Source organism: Cebidichthys violaceus, unplaced genomic scaffold (genome assembly GCF_023349555.1).
Source record: "Cebidichthys violaceus isolate CVI_PGR_0920_01 unplaced genomic scaffold, fCebVio1.0.p SCAF_126, whole genome shotgun sequence".
NCBI classification, from domain to species: Eukaryota; Metazoa; Chordata; class Actinopteri; order Perciformes; family Stichaeidae; genus Cebidichthys; species Cebidichthys violaceus.
In genome coordinates, this window is record NW_027176292.1 from 247429 (window position 1) to 267489 (window position 20061).

General features: G+C 44.3%; 3 protein-coding genes across 5 annotated transcripts; 1 reads left to right on the plus strand and 2 right to left on the minus strand.

Moving 5' to 3' along the window:
- Window positions 1-74: 74 nt before the first annotated feature.
- LOC137869547 (autophagy-related protein 2 homolog B-like) lies at window positions 75-13672 on the minus strand. Of its 3 annotated transcripts, none has more exons than XM_068706979.1 (43): window positions 13597-13672; window positions 12509-12918; window positions 12240-12402; window positions 11959-12111; window positions 11761-11863; window positions 11454-11616; window positions 11193-11372; window positions 10968-11064; window positions 10693-10857; window positions 10418-10569; window positions 10168-10279; window positions 9691-9934; window positions 9438-9600; window positions 9222-9314; window positions 8934-9122; window positions 8489-8762; window positions 8298-8406; window positions 8017-8218; window positions 7478-7620; window positions 7106-7263; window positions 6822-6994; window positions 6577-6724; window positions 6287-6489; window positions 5950-6030; window positions 5729-5835; window positions 5247-5339; window positions 5084-5154; window positions 4915-4991; window positions 4656-4826; window positions 4410-4542; window positions 4129-4328; window positions 3809-4041; window positions 3600-3717; window positions 3311-3502; window positions 3132-3233; window positions 2959-3037; window positions 2609-2846; window positions 2442-2511; window positions 2275-2357; window positions 2001-2122; window positions 1683-1837; window positions 1445-1594; window positions 75-1346 (listed from the first exon to the last, which is right to left on the minus strand). In XM_068706979.1, exons 2-43 carry the CDS (start codon window positions 12668-12670, stop codon window positions 1116-1118), a joined length of 6255 nt encoding a protein of 2084 aa, XP_068563080.1. In that variant the 5' UTR covers window positions 12671-12918; window positions 13597-13672; the 3' UTR covers window positions 75-1115. The 3 variants fall into 3 exon arrangements, with proteins under 3 accessions (XP_068563080.1, XP_068563078.1, XP_068563079.1); XM_068706977.1 differs by having other exon boundaries at window positions 6577-6727; XM_068706978.1 differs by lacking the exon at window positions 13597-13672 and adding an exon at window positions 13528-13573 and having other exon boundaries at window positions 6577-6727.
- Window positions 13673-13855: 183 nt separating this feature from the next.
- gskip (gsk3b interacting protein) lies at window positions 13856-17009 on the plus strand. Its single transcript, XM_068706980.1, has 3 exons — window positions 13856-13939; window positions 15645-15892; window positions 15969-17009. Exons 2-3 carry the CDS (start codon window positions 15650-15652, stop codon window positions 16125-16127), a joined length of 402 nt encoding a protein of 133 aa, XP_068563081.1. The 5' UTR covers window positions 13856-13939; window positions 15645-15649; the 3' UTR covers window positions 16128-17009.
- Window positions 17010-17279: 270 nt separating this feature from the next.
- Window positions 17280-19771, minus strand: LOC137869549 (NPC intracellular cholesterol transporter 2-like). The gene is made up of 5 exons (XM_068706981.1): window positions 19666-19771; window positions 19318-19408; window positions 18147-18254; window positions 17880-18052; window positions 17280-17796 (listed from the first exon to the last, which is right to left on the minus strand). Exons 2-5 carry the CDS (start codon window positions 19397-19399, stop codon window positions 17713-17715), a joined length of 447 nt encoding a protein of 148 aa, XP_068563082.1. The 5' UTR covers window positions 19400-19408; window positions 19666-19771; the 3' UTR covers window positions 17280-17712.
- Window positions 19772-20061: the final 290 nt, after the last annotated feature.

Here is a 20061-nt window from a genome sequence, read left to right on the forward strand (position 1 = left end):
GCAAAAGAACAACTTCCGGTTTAACGGCTTCCACATTTCAAAATAAAATTCCTGCCGACAAAACTACTACTCAGTGGATTCAACCGTTTTTATTTCCCTCTCATGCTTTTAATACAAATTCAACTGTACACTTATGTACACGAAATATTATGCTGTCCACATAAACAGGAAAACGGGCAAATCAAATGTCTGCAACACAGCATAGCAAGCCGAATATTCAAACATACAACAAAAAAAACACCCACAATTGTGCAAGATATTAAGACTTTGCTTCAAGATTTTGAGTAAATATAAGTTTGTCAATAACTTGAACATGTGAGCGCAGACTGACACAATAAATCATTCGAAACCGATTTTAAAATTGAAAAGCAGCTTTTCAGAACAGCAGCTTTTGTGAAGAGTCACAACATTGATCACAGCTCAGAATAAAATTATTAAACTTTATAACAAATTTGGAGAGTCTGTCATTATTTAGAGCAAGTAACTCTTAGTCACTTAATAGTGCCGATAACAGAAGTTCACACAGCTGTAACACATTCAGTTTCTACACTTGTTCTCCTATATTCGCATGAAATGTTACACATTAGGAATATTTACAGTAAATAAAGCCCACATACAGCACATTATACAAATTAAGGGTCATTACACCTATAATACTAGTGTTTGTTGACACGATTAGAGAACGTAACCACACAACTTGTAAACAGAGCTGCTTGAGAATTAAGCAAATGTTGTGCCTCATGAGACAACAGCCTATTTCTTCATTGTTATAATGCTGTCGTCTATCCTAAAACAAATCAAAAATCCACATAAAGACGTAAAGATGTGGCTTATAATTCATTATTCTTCATACATCCATTGATTAAACAATGCTGATAACCATGAAGGCACTGTGAGGGAACTGGTTAGCTGACACAAGCTGAATCACAGTAGCTGAAATTGCCACAAAATGAACAGTAATGTATTTATACCAGGGCTGTATGTGCACATCTGAGGTGTTTTTCAAAAAAAAAATAAAATAAAATGCAACTTTCAAAGAAAGTTTAACGCATTTTTTTTCAGCTGTTGCTTCTACGCGGTCGTGGTTTCAGACAGGTACCATATGGCAGTAAGAATCACTCCTCGCCCTGCCTCCATTTCTGAGACTCCTCCTGCCGTGCGTCAGGGTGGATCTGGTTCCTCATTCCGCCCAAGACATTGGAGGTGGCTTCAGTGGCCATAATGAGTGGCTTTACGACCGCTGGTGGCAGCTGGCGGAGAACGCCACCCACTGCCCCCGTCATCCCACGCTGTTCATGCTCCCTGGTGGCGGTGTCATAGATGGTCAGTGCTGTGTCTGTGATGCCCTGTGGACGGAAACAAAATCCTCATTAGGGGTTGTTTTTTTTCCCATCACTGTGATTGAAGTGAAAACATCGGTCATTTTAGCTTTTGGTTTGTTTACCTCTTTTACGACAATATAGGCTTTGGCGACACCTTCCCTCAGGTCAACGGGCTGATGAGCCAGTCCGTAATGGGAGAACCGTTTCACCCTCTTTGTGTCTCTCTCATCAGGCACTGGAGACACCATGTCATAGGCCGTTTCAGCTGCTGCCTACAACGACACGCAACATATAAAATTCGTCAGATGTCTCATGAATGCGTCTGTGTTCTTTTGAATAACGGAGGGACGAGGAGTTTACCTGGATGGTCCGCACCATCCTGTTGGTGAGCTCCAGAGCAGCCATAGCAGTAGAAGTTCCGAAGGAGGCGGTGCCGCGCTGAAACCCACGGACTATCCGGCCATCTTTCCTGTACTGCTCAATGGGGAGCCAGACCAAGTCCCTGAATCCCTGAACTGAACAGAACAGAAGATGCATCTTAAGAACAGGCATTACACAAAAGATCGGGTGTATTTCTCTCTCACACACACACACACACACACACACACACACACACACACACACACACACACACACACACACACACACACAGTTATTTAGAACATGTATTGTACTCACCTAGCTGCACCAGAGAGTGAATAGGTCCCACACCACCCAGTAGTCCTGGAAGCTGGTTCTTCTTTATGTCACTTAGCCACTCGTTTATTGCATAGGAAAACAGCTTATCAACACCCAATAATCTGAAATACAGACAAATATTAGTTTCCTGGGAAAGATATTTGAGTCTCTGCGAGCATTACACACTTGATAGGGATACATCATTTATTGTGTGTAAAATAAATGTGCTCTATTACTTGTGCTCTGATATGACGTATCACTCAGATGAACGTACCCTTGTCTGTAGCACAAGCGCCTCAGTTTCAGCTCTGAACAATTAAGCTGTGTCAACCCGATAATGATCCCTGCAAATGTTCCCTGTAAGAGAGCAGTCGTAAGATCATTCATAAAGCACAGATGAAATAATGTGGAATTAGTACACATGCCTCTTGGACCATGTACCTGCTCCATTGCAACATGTTTCCCATGGTAATCCAAGCGAATGGGAACCTCAGAGGTAAACCGAAACTCCCTTTTAGAAAAAGCAAAATGTTACAAAAACACAAACGAGCAATGAAATGATTTCCTCAAAAAAGGGGGGTTTCATTGTTTAGCTACTTAACGCTAACCTAAAAAAGATCGGTTGGTCAGTGAAAGAAGGAGCAGAGGCTTCGTTGTCGTTCACTTCCTCCCTGCCAGATGTGCAGAAGCCATTGTGGCTCAAACGTCTCTGAGCTGGCACTGAGATGATTGGAGCCGGGTCCTGGCTGCTGCTGCTGCTGCTGCTGCTGCTGCTGCCGCTGGCGTGCTTGGAGAAGCTGCAGGTGATCTCTGGGGCAGCCGCTTTTTTTGTGGAAACACAGACAGCTGCGGAACAAAAACAGTATCAGGAGCCAGTATGTTCGAGCGCCACCGCCCAGGCTCGATGATTGTTTAACTCTGTTCCGAGTTCAAGGCACTTGTGAATAACTCATTTTACCTTCTTGAGCAGGCGGTGAGAAAAACTCAACTTCAGTAGCAAGACTTGTGAAGAAGTCCTTCAAGAAGAACAGTGCATCCTTCAAACGAACAAAGAACAAGGCCGTCACTTTCATGTTACTGAGGATGCTGGTACGTATCTTTGATAAAATCATCTGTATCAAAGACTTTTACCTGATCAATATTGAGGCGAAGAGGCATCAGGGAAACACGCAAACAGCACTCCTGGGGAGCCTGGCCTGACTCGGGACACATGTGCAGAGCCTTAACTGTCAACTGAGACCAAAAGCACACAAGAAGTTACACAAGGCCAAGACTCGACCGCGGTAACGCGAGTGTGTCGCCTTCCTCACCATGTTAGAATGGGCTTTTCTGGGCATTTCCTTGCTAGAATACAAGTAGAGGAACTTGTTCATCTGCGAAGTAGCCAGTCTGTCTCGAATCTCCAAGTCCTGCACAACGAACACCTGTCGGGAGACTGGCTGGTCCGTTGCTGGTCCAGAAGCCACCTGGCCCTGTGGATACACCTCATGCTGAAATCTCACCTGGGGAAAGGGTCAAAGATGGTAAACGGTGAAGAAACGACCGACGGTATTTACTTGACCTGTATAAAAATGTGATCCAGGCAAAGAGGAACTTTACTTTGCTGAGCTGTATCTCCATCAGGACGTCGGGGTTCCTTCCTCTTCCACCTCCGGCCCGCCCTGAAGCCTTGGCCTGTCTGACCGGAGTCTGAGAGGGGGAGCTATGGGGTGTAGGCCTGCAAGCGGGAGACAAGGACACAAATTACACACGTCTGTTTCCCTTTGAGCAACATTCAAAACAGTGTGCGAACACAGTGAATGGCTCACCCCCGGCTTCTAGCAGGAGAGGCTGTGGTGAAAGTGCCACTCCCAAAGTCTTTCCCACCATAGAGGTGCCAGATGACGGAGATCTCCTTGATGAGGTAGCGCACCTCCGGAATGGGAAAGTTCATGGCTCCTCGGCTGGAATCGCTTCCGTCCAGAGGCTGACTGAAGTAATCGTCTTTGATTTCCACAGGATCCGAGGTGAGCCGCTTCACCACCGGCTCCTGATCGAGATCCTGAAACACACATTGCTTTCAGTGAGCCACAGGTTTTCAGCATACTTGTTACGCAGACCAGAACTGTGTGAAGGAGCAGATCCCGACCTCTCCTCTGGAACCGGGCGTCTCCAGGATACAAAAGTCGTCCGTCTCTTGAGCCGGGTTAGGGACGGGAGTGATGAGAGGAGAGTGAAGCATGGGGTAAGTGGGGCCTGAATCCTGGTTCAAATTCCCACTCTCATCCGGGAACAAGAATAAGTCTGAGCGAGGCGGGTCCTGGTCTTGATTCCGCTCCTCACATGCACCTATAGATGTGTGAAAAAAGAATCAAGTCAGGGGATATCATTCATGCTAAAAGTTGAACGTTTACTGAACAAAGTCTTCACCATTCTGCTGCAGCCCTGCTGCATGCTGCCCGTCCATCTCCTCCATAGCTTCACTCATCAGATCCTGCAGCATCTGCTGCTCAGTCTCAGCGAGCAACAGGGTCTGAGATGTGGGCCGGCTCGGGAACTCCGCCTGTCCACAAACATACTCAAAATAAGAACGTACGACCAGTGGAGTGTGTTTTTTTTTTTTTCCAATCCTACTGTAGCTGCGTAACGTGGGCTCTTGGTGGTGTCACTGCTGACCTTGGTTCTTTGTGTGGTGCTGCTGTGTTTGGCCTCTGGTTCTGCAGGGGGGAGCAAGTCCCCATAGCTGGCGATGTACTGGATGAGGTTCATGAGGGCGGCGCAGGAGTCCGAACACGTTCTGATGTGAATGACGTCGCTGGAACAGCGCAGCTCAAACCTGGGCTCCGACTATCACCCGAGAAACACGACGAACACATTTTTATATTCGAGAAAACGTTTGAAACACAAGTGTCTGTTAGAGACGGACAACTCTTACCAACTTCCCATCCGCTCCCGGTTTGACAGCTGTGATCCTCAGCTCCAATGTTCCCATGTCTACCACTTGGACATAATCTGTGACAAAAAGACAAAAGCGAACGTTGGTCAAAGTATGTATTTGAACATTTTAAGCGGGTTTCTTAATATCATCACTGAAGTCATCTTACCTCGCACTAGATTGACAGAAACAGCATTACTCTTGTCTGAGAGGAACAGAGCCGCTTCGTCCAAAATGATCCTGTGCAGAACACGTTGTAGTCAGCAAAAATAAGTCAATTGTAATTACGTCGCTTAAATGTCGCGTCAGCAAAACCGGTCGCCTGTTCATACCTGAGTGTTGAGGAGGAGTGGTCTAAAGAGACACTGCTGGAGATGCTAAACGTCTCCACAACCAACAGTGATCTGAGCGGCAGGTAAAGGGGTCTGTGAAGAGAAGAACTGATTAGAACACTGTATTGGCAGTTGAAAACCCTTTTCACTTGTTGTTCTCCTTCTTCTTACTGATTATTTTATACTGTCTTATACGAGGTCTCTAGTGCCTAAGAGCTCGTCTCCTTCTGCCTCTTATGAAATCTCGTTTTCGGCTCTTTTGACAGTCAGCTGGGAGATGTGAAACTTACTTATTGCAATAAAACTCTAAAAAAGGACAAGCTTGCTCTTTGTGAATTCATCTTTAAAGTGCCCCCACAACACACACACACACACACACACACACACACACACACACACACACACACACACACACACACACACACACACACACACACACACAGAGAGAGAGAAGTGATTATTTAGTGGGAGGTCTGATTTACCTGTAGTCTAGAGAGCAGCTCCACAGGTGTAAATGTAAGGTGGTGACGGACGTAGGGGGGGCGTAACCCAACACAGGCTCATCGGAAACATTCAGAAAGTCAACGATCTGGTGACACATAAATTTGCATTAAGATTACAATTGTAATATTCTCTTGTATTATATTTCCCTTGAAGGCAAAAGAATCAAAGAGGCTGGTGGAAGAGTTAGTGAATGGCCTACCTGGTCATACCAGCCCAGGCTGGGAGAGACCACTCTGTGCTGGAGTGTGGCTCCTCTCACTCCAACAGCAACCAGAAATTCCTACATGAAAAAAAACAAGCTGACTGATATATTTAACCACCAGGTCTGTCAAATAAGGGAAACGGTTACTGAATGTGGTTGGAACAGATGTTACTGCAAAGGTGTGGTTACAGAAATAAAGACATCACCATGCCAAAACATCTCGATCACCCCTCAGTAGTTGGTCCTGAAGCCTGCACCCTCCATGTTAGCGGATGTGAAACGGACGGGGTCTATACCAGCGGGGCCTTTTCCTTCAGCGATTTGAGGAACCTACCTTGACGTTGCGTTCTGCGTTCTGCGATGAGATTTTGACGGCGACGGAGACCATGCTGCGGGCCTCCAGACTGATGCCCTCCGAGGGCGTGGAGGCTCTCTCCGGAGACGTCTCCGACTGGTAGATGGTCGGCTCCAACCAGTGGGGATGCGTCCTGCACGGCAACTTGACGTCTGAGACAGAGGCGCCTCCATCCACAAGTCCTGAACAGAGAGAGACATACGTATATATGAATGACATAACGGTGATGTAGAAACAGTATGGCTATATAGTAGTAGTACTTGGTTTACCTTGATGATACATGCAGATATTACTGGTGTGGAAGCAGATGTAGTGTTGGTCTTTATATCCTTCGTACTGCGTCACGCTGAACAACACGGCATTTTTCACCTCCAGCCAGAACTCGCCATGTTTGTTTTTCAGTACGGTTTTATCTTCCTTCTGGGAGAAAGACGGAAACTCAGTTCCACGACCCATAAAACACGACGCTGGGAATAAAGCCGGTTAAGTGATGACAACAAGGACGCAAGTTCACCTTAGCATTAGTTTGAAGAGCCACCAGGCCATGATTGACGCTGATGATGACAGAGAACAGGCTCTGGGAGGTCTTGCTCTGGACTTTGGGCTTTTTCTTCTTGCGAGACCTGAGGCCCAGGTCCGATGCAGGAGAGTAATAGTGCATGGTCTCCTCTTCTGAGCCACTGTCCTCTGTCGGCACAACACAAAAGCAGGTCTATGAAGGGACAGCTTCCTCGTAGAGGTTCCTACTACAATTCTAACAGTCTGACTCAATGGGAAATGTTATTTTGGTCGTCTCACCCTCGGGACCGGTAGAGCGGAACTGGCTGAAGCTGTCCTTGGAGTAAGTGTTGATCAACTGACTGGCGACAGAGAGTCCAACTCCATATGGCATGCTCTCTACCGTCTCCACTGGAGATGGAGCAGTCGGCTCCCACAGCAGCAGGTCATTGTTTATCCTAAAATATTAAGAGAATATACTTTTTACAGCTTCTCAGCTTATCTTAATAGGTATCTTATCATATATTTCATGGGGATGATTTTGACAGTCCTCTCTTTTTAACATTGTTGTTGGATGTCAACAAGACCTGCCTCAACTAAATCATAATCTAATGAAATATATTCAGCTACTACGAAACACATGCACATTGCATCATATCATAAATGTGGTACCTGTTGTGTAGTTTTTCATAAAATGCCTTGCTGGGGAGCATTAACTGCACATTGGGGAAACACAACTCAAGGATGAAGCGGGAGTTGTTCATGGTTTTTTCCTGGAACTCTGTCATTTCAGCAACATCACCAGGGATGACCATCTGGAGTTTAAAGATAAACATGGGCCTGTCACCATCTGCTCCGTCAACAGGTTAGGCATGCAAAGCACTGCGGATGTTGATGTTTGCATAATGATGCATCTGTCAATACAATATAATGCATCGAGCAGAAGATACCCTCGCTCCTGAATGCAAATGTCCCACCTGCACAAAACCCACCTGCTTTTGACCAATGCTATCCTCAGAACTGAAACAACAATTCTTTTATTAAGCAAATTTTAAAATTATGATTAGGTTTGTGGTACCGGTGCATTGATAACATGCCTTATAAATGGTCTTTTTAAAGCATTTGGTCAAGCTTGGACAAGCTGTGTAAAGAGAGCAGACTAACATTAAATAATAATAATATCTATTAGCATTTTTGCTAATATGACATACCTCTTCATTCTCATACATGACCCTTCGTGAGGAAAAGGGCGATGGCTCTGGTTTCCCAAAGTCACACACATCCTTCAGTGAATGGGCAGCGCCTTCCTCCTCTTCCTCTTCAAGGGAATGGTCCTCGGCACCCTCGTCATCTTCAGCCGTCACCCGCTCAAGTATGGAGTGGACCGCAGTGGGGTTCATCTTCAGCACAATCCTGCTCACAGAGATTCAACGTCACTGAGGGGTTCCCCTGAGCGGACAGAGCAGCCTGCGGTCCGTTTAGATAAACTCACCTCGGCCAATCAAACTTAACACTTTCAGACGTGGTCATGTCTCCGTCCATGGTGTGGGACACTCTGAGGAACCGGGCAGCTGGTTGATCCGGCTCCTCCTGAAACTTCCCTACGCAAACAAAAGCATAAAAAAGCAGCTAAAGAGCAATTCCTCCTATATTAAATACCAGAGGGAACTTTAGACCACATACCAATAAGCTCCCTGAAAGTGAGCTCCATTTTGGTTTGGTCAGGAGAGCTGCCACCCATGAACTCCGTCTTCACTTCCAGGTCTTCCAGCTCCAGGTAAAGTACTTCCTTCTGCAGGGACTTCTTAAACCAAGGGCCCCTCTCCTGATCTGAACGCAGGTCCGGGATGGGGAAGCGGATGGCGAGGCCCAGCAGCGGGGCATTGACGGTCAGCGATACGTGACAGTTAGTAGGAGTATGGCTGTCATCGAGGAAAACCTCTGTAAAGGCCTTATGCTGTGAAAAAAAGGGACAAAGAATTACAAAAAAGATATGTTAGAGAGCATATATGTATATAAATATATATATATATATATATATATATATATATATATATATATATATATATATATATATATATATATATATATATATATATATATATAGTAGTTCTGGAGAAGCCCTTACCAAGCTGACATGTTTATTATAGGATGTGTACATGTGGGAGGCCATCAGCTCTGTGGTAGCCAGCTTCTGAGGTTGTAGCAATGAGTTGAGACGGTCCACGATGCTGATGTCCAGCTCAGAGCGCACGGGGCCCAGCTCCACCTGGATCTCAGCCTTCCTAGGAATGGTGCTGAGGCGAACCTGGCCGCCCTGCACAGAGAACCAAAGCGTTGACCGAGTTAAAAGCCGGGCTTTTGAGTGTGAAGTGTTAGTGTTGTGGTTTCATTTTGCACGAATAAATGCTGTTACCTGAGGGCCCCTGCGCTCAGCCTGTTTGTAAAGTAGGTGAAGGCAGCTGGTAAGCGACGCGTCACCGCTGGTTGTGGTGTCAAATGTCAGGAGCTGAGGTGCGACAGAGAAAGTAGTGAGGATCACTCTTAATGTCATGCCATTTATAAGAGGCGTTTAAGAAACCGAAGCTCACTGCACTGCAAAATGTGCTTAGCTTGGACTTGAAACACTAACCTCAGTGTACTGAATGCCTCTTTGGGAGCCACCAGCGACAGCCTCAGAGGGGAAAAGACACTCCAAAAACTCCATCTGGTCGAGGGAGACGTCGGTGCTGAAAGTCCGCAGGCTGGATCCCTGACAGTGCTCGTAGTTGATCTTTAGGCCCTGGCCCACAAACCTGCAAAATATAAGTCCAGATCAAAACAGACATAAAACACATAAATGTTAAATAAAAGGAATTAGGGAAAAAAAATTAAAATAAGCGCACCTCAGATGGTCATGGGGGCAAGCCTGGTTAAACACGGTCCGGGACTGAAGGAAAGCAGCTGGGGAGAGCTGACCCGGGCCCACCATGCTGAAGAAGTGTGCAGCCATGGGGCCAAGGGGACTGGGAGCAGCATCTGGTGGTGGCAGCGGGTCGATGTGGAGGACCGAGACAGCAAGGCTGCTCAGCGTCAACCTCAACACCAGCTCTGGCCTTGACTCGTCACCGTGGGTTTTGGATGGATGGGCTGAAAAACAACAATTGGCACACGAAACCAATGTAACCATGTGCAACAGAGAGACAAGCTGATTATCCTATCTCCAACAACAGATACAGATCTAATCAGGAGGCTATGCTGATGTAACCTTTGCTTAGAATGAAAACTCCTTTTCGCTCTCTTCAGCACATGGCCACAGAGGGACTAGTATTTAATAGTTTAATGTGTTGAAATGATGTATACAGATACATTGTGATACTTACAAGTCTGTCTCAGTAATTTTTGAGGGAATTGTGAATCCCGCGACTGGACGGGAGCTTCATTAGCCTGCTTCTCTCTTTGTCGTGGTACATCCATGTAATCGTCCCACAGAGCCTACAAACACAGACGCACTGTTCATTTGGGAGAATTTTACCACACAGACTAAAACGCCCGCGAGTCAAATACCTCCTACTTTTGTCAGTATGAAGATTTAATTCCATTGTATTGCACTTTGCTGAGGTGAAGACTTACGGTTGCATTTCCTGACGGAGATTCTCCTGGTGAGGCAGAATAGTTGCTATTGAGTGACAAATCCAAGTCAACGGTGGGCGGCTCACCCAGAGGAGGAAGGGATGACAAGCTGTGAGACATGTCCATGTCTGCCATGGAGAAGAACACATCGTCTACACCAACCACAGATGGGTTAAAAAAAAAAAAAGAAAGGACACATTCAGTTAGACAGATGCAACCACAACATCTGGTTTCTCTGAAAGGTCAAGGGTTAGAGGATGGTGCTTCACTCCAACCTCGACTAGACACATTTCTGGTGGTCTGGCTCTCAAAGAGGTCGGGGTCTGTTCCTAGAGCTGCGGTATCCTTCTTCAGACAGCGGTTCAGTTCCATATGGAGCCGATACTCATCCTCTTGCTGCATGGGTCTGCTCTTTCTATCCTTAGCCCATTCCTGCGCACCTTCACAAAAAGAACACAAAATCCTCCGTTCACTCTACTTCTAAGGAACTCATTTGGTGACTGTTTGATTGAAATGTTGTCTCTCATCTGTCAACAGAGAGGAGGCTCACCTCCACCAGAAAAAGCTCCACACAAGTCCAGAAGAAGATGAACTTGCCGTGGGGACAGCAGAATGATAAGTGTATCAATATGTCCGACAACATCCAGCTGAAAAGCAAAGCACGTAAAAAACACCCTGGTTATTAGCAATCACCCCAAGTTCATAATGTTGACTATTGACATGATCCGGATTTGTTTGCTTATAGTATTTTGTAATTAAGAAATGCTTAATGTACCTTTGCTCCAGGCATCGCCAAGTTGTTTTTCAGAGTGAGGGACAACTCGATTTTACCACAGAGGCTCCCGACCTGCACCGGTTCAAAGGGTGTCGTAGAGGATAACGGCTCCGTAAACTGAGGATGAGGCTCACATATGATTTTGGGATTCCAGCTAGGGGAGAGTTTTGGCTCAGTTTCCTGCAAAATAAAAGATATTTTAAAAAGGCTGACACATACATACACTTTCCTGCAAAATTTCAAAAGATTCACGACACCGACCGCTGGAGTGGGTGAAGATTTGCAGCCAGCACGGGACACATCTGAGAACTCATCCCAAAATACAGTGATGCCTTCCATCTGCAGGTTTTTATGTGCAAATGTCATTGGCTGATGCACGTTCACACTTGAAGTCTCCTCGCCTGTTTCATCGCAGTAAACAATCCTGAAAGCAACCGCGGAACACAATTAGTTTGATAAGGACCTGCATCGCATGCACTGCATAACAGGGACATCTTGCCAAATATGTTGTAATATGTTAATGTGATATTTTGGAAATCGTCTGGTTTCCCAGGATGTCCAAACTTACTTTTTGATTCGAATCTCAAGGGCAATCCCAGTTTTAGAATTTTCTGGAATGTGTTCGACTCTGAGAACAGTATCCAAAAATGTCACTTTAACTCTTCTCAGAACTGCAAGGTAGGAAATTTAAAAGAAATTACTTTTACACAACTCTAGGTCGGTTAACTTCTTTGAAATGTCGCTCAACAGCGTCTGCATATTGTACCTGTCTCTATCGTTTCTGCAAACTTCTCTAACCCCTCAAAAGGCTGGAAGCTCTCTCCCATATCGTCGGTGAGCTTCTGGCTGAGACATTCTTTGGCAAGCTGCATGCTGCTCGTCATGAAACTGGACCAGTACATGGGCTCAGTGCCAGATGCTGGAGGGACAGTCAATAACTTTTCAGTAAAAATGTTTTTAACATGATACAGAATGATGATACATTTCCATCTAACACCTTTTCGGAAATATGGTGTTCTAGTGGCACGCAATGCAGCCTCTCCTTACCCACTCTTGGTCTTGGTCTGAGCACCATCTCCAAACCTTTGATCTCCAGGGCACAGTTCTCGTGCAGCAGGGCTGCCCATGGAACGGTTAGAGAAATTGTCTGGATGAACCCTGCGATGACCTCAAAAGGGGCATCTGCCGTCTCTAGGAGCTCATTGAGTGACTGAGGAACAAGAAATAATGTTGAAGCGTTCCTACAGATTCTGCGTTTGAATCAAATAAATTCATCAGTTGTATTTCCTGCCACAAAAAGGTAACACTACACATACCCATTTATCCAATGGCACTTGTGCAAGTGATCCAGTGCCTTGGTAGAGGTCTAAACTGAGCTGATCCAAGCTCAGCTTCTCCTGCAGAAAGTTGCCAAGGTACCGATGCAGGAGGTATCTACAGGCCCGCTTCTTGATGGACTCCGAAAATGGCCACGGCATCTTAACTCAATGGGTGAACGGTACACAGGTAATGACGGAGGATCTTGAGGCAACCAGGAATGCTACGGCAACTCGGGACAGCTATGAATGAATCACTGGCGTTGCAGTTGTGTCATCCTGTCGACTTAAAGACATTAAGAAATCTTGAGCTCCAACACCCTTCACATCCCAAGATTAGGGACACTCCGCAGGATGTGTTGACACTCAGGGGTAAGTGTGGGAAGTGGTCAGACTCCAGTTCGCGGCTCCTATTGAAAGACAGACATATGATTGCCCCCTTTTGTAATTTGACACTTGACACAACATGGGACTTGACACACAATGTTTACAGCACAGACGAAAACAACAAGCTCCATGAATGCGCCAGTTTAAGACAGACACGGTTTTAAATGTATCCCGAGTAGCATTATAATATAAGTGCAGCAATAAATCTCAACAACGTCAGTGTTATCCTAAGCACACATTTACCCCCGTTCTAGAGCCAGTGTAAATAAGCCAAACGCGCTTGCGAAATAACTCTTCTAACGCCACAGACGTGCCAGTCAATAGCTGCCCTGAGCTGCGGTCACTTGAACCGGGCTGTTATCATAGTCAAGACACGGGAGTTACGCTAGCTAGACAAAGACATGTCATTTAAGCTAACTAGCCGGCTAGCAAGACTAGCGACATCAGCTAGCCTCTGAACCACTCCTGTCTGCAGAGTGAGGCAACGTTAGCATAGCCGGCTAACGTCAGGCTAAAGACTGTAGCGGTGCATGCCTGCTAGATGGCTAGCTAACCCTAAAATCAAAACATTTAGTAAGTTATCTTCCCACAGTGAGGTGTACGCTAACAAAAATCCCTTTACACACACGCACCAGAGCAATACGCCAACACGCACAAGTAAACGAGCACAGCGGAATACATTAGTGCAGCTGGTGAGTTACCTTCTGTCTGACTTGTTTACAAACACTTTCATGACTCCGCACCAATTGCGCCTCCACCGGGATGGGATTAGGAAATGACGTCATAACATGGCGGCTCCGTGTGGACCGCTGGACAGGCTGTTGGGTCAACATTTATTTTAGGTCTTTATTTTGGACGCTGAGCGGTTGAACTAGAAGCAGGGCGTGCGTTACGGCGACCGCAGTCTCTGGTTATTCGCGCATTTGCAGCTCAACGGTTAGTTACCGATCTAACGTGAGGTGACGCTCATTTTGACGGAACCCTCTCTGAAGCGCTCGAGCGGCCCGGAAGCTTCCACGAGCCCGGAAGAACACATCCAACGAGGTGAGAAAAACGAACGCACTTTGGTTAGAAATGACTTTTGTAACGTATTCAGATCAATCGCTTGATTGCCTTGTGATTACCATATTTAAAATGCAAACGGGTTGAATACAATCAAAGTAATTGATATACGTTTATAGCCCACAGAGCGGTCAGCTGCTTTGCTACCGTTAGTTTTCTCAGAGTTTAGCTGCTGTAGATTCGTCTTCCGAACAAACGTTCTATGAATTCGCCTAATTTGCATTTTCATTTGCATGAAACTCGCATATTGAATAGCAGCTGTCTGTATGAACAGTAACCAGATATATTTAGCCTCATCCAGCTACACAACAAGGCTACTCAGAGTCCTCAAGATGTCGCTGTGATGTCGCTGTTCTTAATTGTACATGTATACAATATTTTAAATCAGCTCCACCTCGACCAACTACAGCGATATAATGCCACGCGGTGATTAATGCAACTGTAATAATGTTCCAGTAATACAATAATATAACGCTAACGGTATTTGTCTGCATTAAACTGCATTTAAACTTAGGTAACATATTTAATGCAGTGTTTGCAATCAATTATTTCTACGTTATATTGCTGCTTTAACTGAAGTGAAGGGTCTAACACATCCTCTGCTTCTGTGCCAAATAGGTCTTCAACTATCGTTCAATATGTTGCTTCTAGCTAGCTAACTAGCTAATAACAGCATCATGGGTTCAGTCTAGAACATGTGAGAAATGGCAAATTTCTATTTATATCTCTGTCTAATTCTGAGTGGCCTTACTAGCATTGTGTGTTGGTTTAACAAAACCCACATCAGACGTGTATCAAAAAGGTAGCAGGGACAGGTTAAGCAAAGGTTGCAGCGTGTCTAACATTCAGTGGTTACAAGGGCTCAGCGCCCTTAAAGGCATCCAACCAAACGAAGGAACGATGACGCAGCCAGATGCGCAGGAGCAACAGGTTACAGCTGTCATGCAGGAATGCACAACCTAATGCTCCTTGACACAAATGCAGCCGTTTACATTGTGGAGACATTAGTCTTCCTCTCTGGGAGAACATTGGACTTCTATCCGGTGCTCTGATAAATCATGGCTAAACCATGCAGGGACCAATTAAACCAGTTTGGAAGGAGGAAGTGTTTCACACACTGATATATATTCTGGGAATACCCATTGTATCAGTCTTACACTTGTGTAATGTTATCTTACTGGTGCAACTACATTTAGTTTAGGAAGTTAATGACATTTTAGTGGGTCCGACTTGGTAGTTGAGTTCCTAATTTCAGTTGGTGTAACCTTTCCTCACCCAACTAGGCTACTCATAGAGGATCTGAAGTGATACAAATAGTCCACCTTGCACTTCTAATAAAAAAAAAAAAAAAAAAGTTCACACATCAGTCAGATGCTTGTTTCTTTCAGTTCTGCTTTTCGTTCTTTAAATCATGAGCCTTTTAGAAAACACGTGACTCACAACTGCCATGCATAACTGTTTTATATTTTATGACCATATTATACTGGTGTATTTTATTTTTTACTACCATCTCATTATAGATAACACTTGACAGTCCCAGTAAACTGCAGCGTTTCTCAAGTGCACTCAGTGATCGTGGACATGGAGAACTCTTTCCATCATTGCGCCAGTCAGCAAGTTTTAACAGCGTACCGTAACATGTGGGGCTTGAGCTGAGCGCGCAGATAAAGCTGTTGTTCTGTAACAGGGGGGATGGAGATAGACTGCCAGCCCGAGGAATCCATCGTCTCTTCCTTTGACGAGGACTGTGCCGTGCTTGGCCACGTCAAGGACATGAGTTTGGAGGCAGAGGCGGTGGTGAATGACGTACATTTTGCCGTTGCTGAAATGCACGTGTCGCAAAGTCTCGGCAGCGCGTCGGACGTGGCCTACATAAACGTGGAAACGCGAGAGGGAAACCGGTATTGTCTGGAGCTCACGGAGTCGGGATTAAGGGTAAGACGCACGGTGATTTTCTTGTTTCATTCCTCATTGTATGCATGTTTTACAATAAATTCACTTCTCCAAACAGGTGGTGGGCTATGCCTTCAATCAAGTGGACGAGGATTTAGACACCCAGTATCACGAGACCGTTTACTCGCTTCTCGACAAGCTGAGTCCGGGCTACAGAGAAGCCTTTGGGAACGCTTTGCTCCAGCGGCTAGAGAGGCTGAAGCAGAGCGGCCAGTAAAAGAAAAGGACCAGGATGCTGCACAAGTTGAAGAAGTGGAACAGAGGTTGATGATGTGGGTGCATTTGGATATATGAGCCAAGTCTGGTCAAATATTATAGCCTGTCATGTGACGTCCACCTGCCTAGCTACCGCTACAATAAGGCGTACCCTGCTCTGTCAACTCTGCTTTGGTCTGACTTCCATATCATCGAATGACGTCGTGCTACATGGTGGTATTGGCTGTATGGGGTCTGTTGCAACATTGTGTTGTGGACTTTACTGTGGAAAGATTTTCCAACTCGCACGATGCAGTTTTTGCAGCGGTGCACATCGTGAGAGAATCCTGCACCTCGTGTCCTCAGAATGGTCTGAGAAAAAAGCAGGTTGTATGAATTATAGATCCAGGTTCCTGCTTGCACTAAAGCTGTGACCTGACAACTGATATCTGATCAAACGTACCAACTAGTTCTTGTTCAGCAGGTGAAAGTGAAAGAGCCAAAGCTGTATTCTGTCAACTCACACACTGCCTTAATGTCTGGATATTTGGTTACTTATCCTGTATTGACGGATTAATGCCATTTTGTCAGGCTGACATTTCACATGGATAACTAGGTTCAGAAACCTTTTTTGGAAGGTTTATATAATCTCAATTATCAAGTTAATTTTGTTTAAACATTATTTTTCTCCATACTGCATTGCAACTCAAGCTTTTGCTGTAGTAGTGAAGTTATCACTGTTTGAGTGTATATTTTTGTTGTGATCTTATACTCACATTTTGGTTAATGGTCATAATGCACAGCATTTGTTTCCCATGTTGTTTCCTTCAGTGTTAAATCCAGTTTTAGAAAGTCATTCCTTGCTGTTGGCCTTTGCTCAGAACAATAAATTCTCAGAATTACATTCGTCTTCATTTTTACTATCTACAAATGTCTGACAGAAGGCAAACCAAGGCTGAGCAGCTGAGCTGTAAAACAAACAGTTTCTTCACCACTGCGTCATCAAGTACTGATTTTTGGGGAAATTGATTTAAGTTTGCCTACAGTTTTGGGTTTAAGTGTCTTACAAGTACATTTGATAAGTTGAAAATTGCAATAATGGTCCTTTTAGAACAAATTTGACTAAAGAAATTCTCAAATCAAATGTTAGTCTCTATCAGACAGACTATGCAACTTTGGTACACATTAGATTTCTTTATTATAATTCCATTTACACTATCCAATTACATATATCTAGTAGTACAAGGTCAGTAAGAAAGAATACAAAAGTTTTATAGTAAAGAAAAATACAGAATGTATCTGAAGTGGTTCAAGGTCATTCACAAACATCAACCGTATTGCTTCACGTCCACTTCCCTTAAAATCGACTGTTAGGAAGGTCGCTGCAAAAAAATCAGCCGTTTATTTGTTTCAGCAGGAGTCAAAAGTGTGTGAGTGCAGCAAAGTCTTGCAAACCAGTGAAAAACATACATCTTAAAAATCAATTTGATGGATGACTAAAATGAGATCATACCTAGAATCATTCTGCAGGTTTTTTTACTCATAGCTGAATCCCTTTTTAAAAAAAAAAAAAAACATATTGCGAGAGGTACTTTAGCTAGCTTAGCTCACAAAATCTGAACCGGGAACCGAATGCAGAACAGGTCTTTTTGGTTGTCGTCTTTCAGTTCCCACTCCACCACCAGCTTTATCTACAAATGAAGAAGAGTGATCAGTGAATTTGGCTACATTGATAGAACACCTGTTTGTTGCCGATGTAACAAGTAGTACTTACTGTAGGGTACACAGACTTCACGGGAAGAGAGTTCAGATAGTGATACTTCTGCTGCTTCTGGATGGGACACTGGATTCCAGACTTGCAGCCATCTTTCATGGGAATAGGGAAGGGGACGGGAACTCCAGCAATGATACCATGAACCACTGCTTTGCACGACTGGCTCTCCACAGCTACAACAGATCAAAACAAAGTAAAATAAATCCTATTAATTCATGTTCTGACTGTTGGTTGAAGTATTTCTCTAAAAAGACAAACCGCCCTTACCACTGTCGAATGTCACATTGACACTGTAGGACTGTCCTCTGTGTAGCGGACATGGCTGAGTGGCACAAGGGCTAATGTCCACAATGGACACTTTACCAGAAGAGGAGCCTAAAGAGAAACAAGGGGAAAAGAAAAATATAGACATAGAAGCATAAAAAAAAAAAAGGGAAGTCAACCACCAACCACCAATAAGGAGCTCAGTCTCGATATACTTTTGCACAAGATGGCAAAAAAAAAAAAAAAAAAAAACAGGAACATACAAACAGAATTAAAACTTAACAAACTTGTCTGCTGATTAACATAATCGAAAGTGAAGCATGTAATCTTTAAAATTGTTGGTGTTTTTTTTTAAAATATACACACATGTACTTCGTCACGTGACCCAATCGTACTCATGATTTCTGTATGGTGCAGGTTCATACAGCAGTAAGTAATGTTGCTGAGACAATGTTGTGGCCCTCCACTGACTAGGAGAAGTTCAGTTAAGTCGTCATGAGGCCACTCAGCTAGATCCCTCCTGAGGCTCAGGAGGAAGCTGTCCAAAGTGTGAAAAGATAACCCTGATGTGATCAGAGAGTCTCATGACAGACATTGTTACATCATGGGAAACAGAGCATCGGTCATCGTTTTTTTTGGAAGTCCACTCAAATAAGAGAGTAAGCGTTTCTTTCTTGGACTCTTCTGCTTCTTCTTCGAGTCCTCTCTTTTTAGACGCGCGATACAGAATCCCTTCTAGATGGAGTGACAGCTCTGATCACTCAGGAAACTCCTAATTAATCACTGAATATAAACAAAACTAAATGAGCAAATGAGAGTTGTTCATTTGCACCTGTCCTTTACACATGTGATGATGTCTGTGTGACAGAGATGTGTCCAGACATGAAACTGTCAAACAAACAATGTAACTATTGATGGAACATTAGTCAAAAACATTCAGATAATTAAACCTTAATGACTATAGGATGGACAAAACAAGCATTTTATAAGAAGTCACCTCTGTATTCTGGTAAACTTATACATTTTATAATAACAGGACAGCAACGGATTTCTTCACTCCCTTTTAGGATTGCGTAACAAATGTCTACCTCTAACAAACAACACTTTTACAACAGTAACTAAAAGACAGAAGAGTAGTACATTTTGTCATTAACATGAGTGAAGTGAAACTTACCGCAGTCAATGAATTTCACTGGCTCCGCACAGGTGAGTCCCATTAGGCAGAACAAAACCCAAAAACGAGTCGGGACATCCATGTTTACTTCCTAAAAAAAAATAAAAATAAAAATAAAAACATAAAACGAGGAAATAGTCATTACGTAATAGAGAAGTAAACCTCACCACACAGCAGTCAGCGGTCAGTTAAAGTGTTCATTCATATGACTTTATGTTCGTTTCCTCAAATGTACACGTACTCCTCGACTACCTGGCACCGAGAGTAACTACACAATCATAATAGCCTTCTAATAAGCAAAGCACAAGGACGTATAACGTTAAGAAGCCATGAATAAAGTAACTGTACCTTTGACGCGCTTTCTTCAGTTTCCGAAGTGAGACCGACAACCGCCCAGGACCTTTTTATTTTCGTGTATCACGCGATCGACGTAACGCCTATTTATCATACAGTGCTATTCATCCAGAATGATGGGTTTATTTCCCGCAACAAAGCCTGTCAGGAACCTCTCACCACTAAGACTCCGCCTCATGCGATATAAGCAGTACACAAACCATAGACTGTAGACACGAACGCACTCTTCTTATACCCAAACCTAAATACAAATATCTGATCAGTGGATATTGGGCATACATTCAGGGAGTTCTGTGCCTGCGAGGCAAAGCCAAGGTATCGAAAAGCTCGCAATACAGAAACTTGTTTTCTTCTTCTTTTGATTGGCAGTTAAACTGACGAATCAAACGA

Bases quoted from the DNA above. Each gene is read 5' to 3' on its own strand.
- LOC137869547 (XM_068706977.1), bottom strand. From the start codon at position 12,670: ATGCCGTGGCCATTTTCGGAGTCCATCAAGAAGCGGGCCTGTAGATAC. The intron at 12,403-12,508 runs GTATGTGTAGTG...CTTGTTCCTCAG, and splicing joins AAGTGCCATTGGATAAATGG to TCACTCAATGAGCTCCTAGA. The intron at 6,728-6,821 runs GTGAACTTGCGT...TCTTTCTCCCAG, and splicing joins CTCTTCAAACTAATGCTAAG to AAGGAAGATAAAACCGTACT.
- gskip (XM_068706980.1), top strand. From the start codon at position 15,650: ATGGAGATAGACTGCCAGCCCGAGGAATCCATCGTCTCTTCCTTTGAC. The intron at 15,893-15,968 runs GTAAGACGCACG...TTCTCCAAACAG, and splicing joins TCACGGAGTCGGGATTAAGG to GTGGTGGGCTATGCCTTCAA.
- LOC137869549 (XM_068706981.1), bottom strand. From the start codon at position 19,399: ATGGATGTCCCGACTCGTTTTTGGGTTTTGTTCTGCCTAATGGGACTC. The intron at 18,255-19,317 runs GTAAGTTTCACT...GTTTCTCTTTAG, and splicing joins AGTGAAATTCATTGACTGCG to GCTCCTCTTCTGGTAAAGTG. The intron at 17,797-17,879 runs GTAAGTACTACT...CTTCATTTGTAG, and splicing joins TGAAGTCTGTGTACCCTACA to ATAAAGCTGGTGGTGGAGTG.